Source organism: Cryptomeria japonica, chromosome 2 (genome assembly GCF_030272615.1).
Source record: "Cryptomeria japonica chromosome 2, Sugi_1.0, whole genome shotgun sequence".
Lineage (NCBI taxonomy): Eukaryota > Viridiplantae > Streptophyta > Pinopsida > Cupressales > Cupressaceae > Cryptomeria > Cryptomeria japonica.
The window spans coordinates 379,973,039-379,980,267 of record NC_081406.1 but is presented as its reverse complement, the minus strand read 5'-3'; the positions used below and the strand labels follow the sequence as shown (position 1 = coordinate 379,980,267).

Here is a 7,229-nt window from a genome sequence, read left to right as displayed (position 1 = left end):
AGAAAAATTAATTTGAATTTAATTTTTTAAATCAAATAAAAACGACATTTCAACCACATATGTAAAATCTCTATTGTAATATGCTTCCTAATGATAGATCATAGAGTGTGATATGCAACGTTAATATAAATAAAATACACAATTGAATCTCGAAGCATATTACAATACTCATTTCAAACCATATATAATTATACTTCCATTATCAATTTTTTCTAAATAAGCATTCAATTTATAGACCATAAGCATTACATACATAAGAGGAGGAGAATAAACAAGAAATATTAATTTAATCTTGAAAAAATTATCCCCACATAACCCCCTATCCAAGACATGCGATGATGAAGTGGATAAGGCTCCACATCTCATCTTATGTTCAAACGAATTTCCAAATATATTTTATATTTTTTACTTTATTGGCGATGCAGAATGAGCCAAGTGGTCTTTATCTCCAGGGCTTTCTGGAATATAAAAATCATATCTATTTTTAGAGGCCCTTTAAAAATAATAAAATAATTCAAAAGGAAGGATAGGTATAATCTCCCAACTAACATAGAAGAGATCACAATAACAATATAAAATAATAATAAAATATTAAAAACTGGTTACTACTATTTTCGGATGGCTATAAACCTATGTGCGTCAGCGTAACTACTCACTCCATCCAATGCTGTGGGCCCCTGGCACGCTTCCCGAAATCGACTACTCATTGCAAGAAATCCATATAAAAACTCTCTCCATAAAAATTCTGCTATTTGCAGGAATTTTTATTTAGGGTTAATAAACGAGCTAGCTGTATATATATATATATATATATATATTTGTGGGTAACTCCCGGTGGTAAAGCCGTTGTTCAGCATTCCTCTTTCCCTTCAGAGGATTCGATTTTGTGGCCTCCCCGGTTTCGACCATGGATCCCTACAAGGTGAGCAGTAATGAGGAAACATGTGGTTTCAATTCAGGCCTTGTTCATACCTAAGATGCTAAGATTTCAGACTGTGATTTGTTTAATATGTGCAGTATCGGCCATCGAGTGCTTACAATGCCCCTTTCTGGACAACCAACACGGGTGCTCCAGTGTGGAACAACAATTCTTCCCTCACAATCGGTTCTCGAGGTGACATATTTTTGTATTTGGTGTTTGTTTTTTTATTTTTTTATTTATTTTTTCCCCTGTTGCTTGATTTGATGATTTGGGGATGAGTTGACATGGGATATGGTGGTTGGGATTGAATTAGGGCCAATACTGTTGGAGGATTATCACCTGGTGGAAAAGCTTGCTCAATTTGACCGCGAGCGCGTGCCAGAGAGAGTTGTGCATGCGAGGGGCGCGAGCGCAAAGGGATTTTTTGAGGTTACGCATGATATATCTCACCTTACATGTGCTGATTTCCTGAGGGCGCCCGGTGTGCAGACCCCGCTCATTATACGCTTCTCCACTGTCATCCATGAGCGTGGCAGCCCTGAAACCCTCCGAGACCCCCGTGGGTTTGCTGTCAAGTTTTACACTCGTGAGGTACGGTGCAATTTTCCAATTTCTCTTCGTTTTAGATTGCTACGCTCTTGGGTTTTCTTTTTATGCTCTCTTCTTTGATTTGCAGGGGAATTTTGATATGGTTGGGAACAATTTTCCTGTTTTCTTTGTTCGGGATGGGATGAAATTTCCAGACATGGTTCATGCCCTGAAACCAAATCCGAAAAGTCACATTCAAGAGGACTGGAGGATTCTGGATTTCTTTTCCCATCATCCAGAGAGTCTGCATATGTTTACCTTCCTCTTTGATGATGTGGGTATCCCGTTGAACTATAGGCATATGGATGGTTCTGGTGTCCACACTTTTACCCTCATTAACAAGGCTGGAAAGCGGACATATGTTAAATTCCATTGGAGGCCAACATGTGGAGACAAGTGTTTGCTGGATGAGGAAGCTGTTATTGTGGGTGGAACGAATCATAGTCACGCAACCAAGGATCTCTATGACTCCATTGCTGCAGGTAACTATCCCGAATGGAAGCTGTTCATCCAGACAATGGATCCCAAAGATGAACACAAATATGATTTCGATCCTTTGGATGTTACGAAAACTTGGCCCGAGGACATATTTCCTCTCCAGCCTGTTGGTCGCATGGTGTTGAACAAGAACATAGACAACTTCTTTGCCGAAAATGAGCAGCTTGCATTCTGCCCTGCCATTGTCGTTCCCGGTGTTTATTACACTGATGATAAGCTGCTTCAGACCAGGGTATTCTCCTATGCTGATACACAGAGGCATCGTCTAGGCCCCAACTATTTGATGCTCCCAGCCAATGCTCCCAAGTGTGCACACCACAATAATCACCATGAGGGTTTCATGAACTTTATGCATAGAGATGAGGAGGTACCTAGTTATTTACTATTAGTTAGTGATTGAATGGCTATGGCAGTGTAGGTCATGGGAATATTTTATTTTCAAATAGTAAGTCATGGAAATATTTGTTTTTCACAGAGCTCCTCCTTGTGACTGCAGGTGAACTACTTTCCCTCAAGGTTCGATCCAGTGAGGCACGCTGAAAAATATCCCATTCCTGACCATTCATATTCTGGAATCAGAGAGAAGGTTAGCTGATCATATTTTTTCATACTCATTTTAATGCACCTTTTCTTCTTTTCCTGCCCATAATTCTTGTGGAATTCAGGAGAACTAGAAGGTTTAATGATGATATCAGGTGATGTCGTTTTTAATGTCTTCTCTTCTTGTACTGGAGCTGCCTTTTTAGATTGTTTTACAAGCCCTATTGGAAGTAGTTTCAGGTTCTGATGCCACTTGTCATTTAGTTTTGGTCAAGGGACTGTGTCCCAAACAATTATACTGGTGTTGTCTTTTCTTTCTTTACTTCGTGCATCTATTATCAATTACATTATCTATGTAGGACTTTTCCCCTTTCTTTGTAACGACGAATGCACCCGTTGGTGAAGGCTACATAGTCTTCCTTGGCAATTGCCTTCTTTAGAAAGTTGTTACATTGCTTTATAATTTTAAATTTATGCATCTTCAAGTTTCAATGTTGGGTATGGTAGGGTATGTGTTTCAGGATGGGTTTTTTCAGGGAGGTACTTTTTAGGGACAACAATGTTAAGGCACCATGCACAACCAACAACTTCTCCAATTGTTGAGAATTGAGTTTACTTCTCTTCATTTACTATGTGAATTTGTAAGTGGGGTTGAGGGGCAGTGTTCCTTTTAGGGGTTTGGGGGCCCGGGGCATTGCCTTTAACACGTTCCTTTGTTGTGATTCAAGGTGGGTTGAGGGGTGAAGCACCCACCTCCAAACCCAAATTAAAACCTTGGGGCAACCCCCCCTTTCCTTTTCTCTACCTTCAAAATTTTGTCACTTTTTAAAGTGACTACAAACATGCTTGGGCCGTAAGTGACTGCTACACATACCCGGGTGTTTCCTAAATTTTTTTAAAGTGCTGGGGACATTTCCTCAATTTATGAAAATACTGTCAAAGTTACATCCAGCATGCTGCATAGACAAACTATCAAAGGTACATCCAGTATGCTGGATAGACAAACCCTGAAACATAACCTGTGGGGGACAGGGTTAAATTTAGCAGTCCCCAAAACATACCCTATGGGTGACGGGTTAAATTTAGCAGTCCATCGGAAGTCAATGTGAATACTTCTTTCTAAAGACTAGTGCACATGCATACACTTATTTGGTAATTGCATTATTTTGCTATTTGTCTCATTGTCTTGCTCTAAAACATCAAACTGTTCGAGGTAAAAAGAGTCAATGACAATTTTACATCTCATCCGTGCACGAAAGTGGTAAATAACTTCCTATTTCCTATTTTTAGTGGTAAAAATTTACCTTAGATTGTCAACTGTCATTGCCTTGTAGTGGTAAGCACATTCTTTTGCTATTTGTTGCATTTGCCTTCAATTGGTAATTTCAGTCTTTTTTTTTTAGTTTATTGCGTTTACCTTCAATTCTTAGTTTAATTCTATTCTCAATTTGTTACGATTTACCTTCATTTGCAAAATGCCATTCTTTTGTCGATTGTTATGTTTGCCTTCAATTAGTTATCCTATTATTTTGCCATTTGGGTGAAGATAATTTCATTCTTTTACTGTATTTTGCCTTTGCCTTTGCCTTGAATTGTCTTTCAATTCGTGGAGTTTAAGAGTGCCTTTTTTTAACTTTTCTGGTAATTATTGATATAAAACGATGCAGTGCATGATAGAGAAGGAGAACAATTTCAAACAACCTGGAGAGCGATATCGTTCGTTTGATTCAGACAGGTAGCTTGGGAATTGCATATAGTCAATTTGGACCTTTTTAATACTTATAGAATAAACTAATGGTGATTTGGATTGCAGGCAAGAGCGCTTTGTGAAACGTTGGGTGGGAGCATTATCCGACACAAGGGTCACCCATGAAATTCGCAGTATCTGGCTATCTTACTGGTCACAGGTAATTTACATAAACATATATTGTCTCATTTCTCTACCTAAAGTACTTTTTGGGTGTATACTGCTTGTGCAAAGGCATGGTATTTATTATTGGTTTCTTGAATGAGTGCAGTGTGACAGGTCACTCGGTCAGAAGATAGCAGTTGGGCTTAGCATGAAAGCTAATATGTGATTCTGCTTGCGGTACTATATGCATAGTATGTTGCAGCATCTGCATTAGGTTGCCGCTGCTCATTAAAAGATGGACACAAGAAAGCGGAAGAGGATGGAATGATTAAATTTTATTATCTTGTTGCAGTGCATGAGTTTTGCATTAATAACTTGTCAGCTACATATGTTAGCTACGTTATGGGAATGGATACTTATATTTACATTATTACATAGGGTGGATCTATTGTCTGTCTGTGACTATTGTAGTGGTCGAATAAAACTATACTGAGAAAATTCATTATGAAATAAATGTTTTCAAGTCACATAACAATAAATATCTTCTTGTGAGGTATTTTACTGAAATAAGAACACATTCAATTTAGGTACTCAGTTTACAGTGTTTATACTGAAACCGTAACCTTAACCATTTAAAAATCAAGGAGAAAATGTCTTTTGGAGTTCCTCGGATAATAATGTCAGCATAAATCAGTCTTTTACAAGACCAAAATTGTGCCTATTGCCAAAAGCACAAAATAAAATATAACATAAGGAGTGACATTGAATCTTCAAATACCATAGAGGAAACGCTAAAAGATACAATATGTAAGGGAAAGTCTTACCATATTCATATTCTATCGATTGTGTAATCATGTCAATCTATAGAGTTCTTCCGTGGTTTAATATCGCTAAACAGAAGTTGGAAGGCATCTTTGATCATTGAAAAATGTAAGGATGAGAATCGCACATTTTGTAATTTCTTTCTTTGTTTTGGATTAATATTGATTAGGTCATTGCTTATGTAATAACTTAGTGTAATGTGTTTAAATCTAATATAATTACATTTTAATATATTAACACGTTGTTAAGAGTTAATTTTAGGTCAAATTTATAGTTGTAGAAATGATACCAAAATGTAGAATGGGCTCAAGCTTATTAGCTTTTTAACTATCGTTACTTGTTAATTTGAGAGCAAAATATGTTTAGTTTATGTGATTAACTTACAGATTGCATGATTTCTTGACATGTCAATATTCATTGTTGGCTTGACATGTTACTATTCATTGTTTAAATTTTCAATATCGATCTACACATAAGAAAAAGTTTTTCACATTTTGTAGACAGGTAAATAATGAAGTGATATTAGGTGGACTAAATTTGTGGGTTAAGGACACAAAGATTAACTTGGGTTTTTATTTTCAAATCGCACCATTTGCATGAGATCCAACATCTTAGGACATGAATCTCAAGAGGAACCATTGGCTAGAGAGGTGGATCGCACCATTTGCATGAGGTCCTAACATCTTAGGACATGAATCTCAAGAGGAACCATCGACTAGAGAGGTGGACACTTTTTTTAGGTCTTTGCACCCTTGCATGAGGAGAGTGGATAATTAATTATAAGGTGACTAATGATTAAGTATAGTTTTGCATTTGAAGGGGAGACCTTTATAGTCAAAAGGTTTAGTTCAAGGTCTATCTTTCTTTTGTTGTCACAACATTTCCATGAAGAGGCCTAGAGATATTAATATCAACCAAAATACAAGCAAACATTGAGTAACCTATTCTTGAGTAGGTTTTGGGTTGTTGCAGGTTTGACAAGTTTTTACAGTGGCCTTCTCCCTTGTTGTGTTTGGCCTGTCCGACCTTGTTTGTTTTGGGTTTGTACCCATGTTTTGTTATCACTCTTTTGTTGCCTATACCCTTATTTGCTGCTTTCTCAATCAAATACATTGAGTGACCTATGTAGAAAGTAATAACAGTCAACTTCAAAGAAACAATCTATAAAGTTGCCTATGACTTTATAGCAAGAATCTTTCAAAAATTGTGAAAGGAGATCCAATAGATAAGCCAAACAAATCTTACATTCATAACCCTAAATAAATAATAAAAATGAAATAAACTCCTGACACAAGAAAGATCTTACAAACCACCATAGAAGAAAACCATGCACATAGGAGAGGGTGTAGCTTTTCTCGTCAAGGGCAAACATGAGACTTAGCACCTCTATTGACACGACGAGCAGGAGAAGCATCATTAGCTGTTTTGGCCGCTATAAACGCATCAGGGAGACAACAAGTAGCACCAAGGAAGGCGTGCCAATAGGGCACCTTCAAACGACGCGTATGATAGTCTAGAGCAGGAGAAACTAAAGTTGTTGGAATATCATGTTTAAACAATTTGATAGAATTTTGAGTGATCAATTACATTTGAACTTGTCAATCATATCTAGTTTTGCTGTCATTTCTATTAGCATAATAAAAGGACTTTGTTGAAATCAGATGAATTTATATTTTGTATTCACAAATGATGAATAATAAGCTGTGAGTTTTTCTTTTCTTTATATTTATTTTTGTTGTTTTATTTTTTCTTAAAGTATAATATCTCTGTTTTTAATAAATGAGCAACTCCCTACTACTGAAAACAATTGAGCAAAACTTTGATGCACATTGCATACGAGGACCAACATGAGTTCTTGGGTCGAGGAGCCCTGCAACCACAATTCCCCGAGTGGGAAGTAACAACATAATCAATCATGTAATGCACACACACACAAGTGCAGTAATGTATGACTTCACCACTCTCAAACACCTAGCATGTGTAGAAGAATACAAATTTAACACACAA

The 7,229-nt window shown here is 37.0% G+C and overlaps 1 protein-coding gene across 1 annotated transcript; it reads left to right on the top strand.

Annotated features, from left to right (window-relative positions):
• The first annotated feature begins 659 nt into the window (after positions 1-659).
• On the top strand, positions 660-4,994 carry LOC131026981 (catalase-3). Its single transcript, XM_057956984.1, has 8 exons — positions 660-922; positions 1,018-1,114; positions 1,236-1,513; positions 1,599-2,375; positions 2,505-2,594; positions 4,216-4,283; positions 4,362-4,455; positions 4,567-4,994. The coding sequence occupies exons 1-8, from the start codon at positions 908-910 to the stop codon at positions 4,624-4,626; spliced, it is 1,479 nt and encodes a 492-aa protein (XP_057812967.1). The 5' UTR covers positions 660-907; the 3' UTR covers positions 4,627-4,994.
• Positions 4,995-7,229: the final 2,235 nt, after the last annotated feature.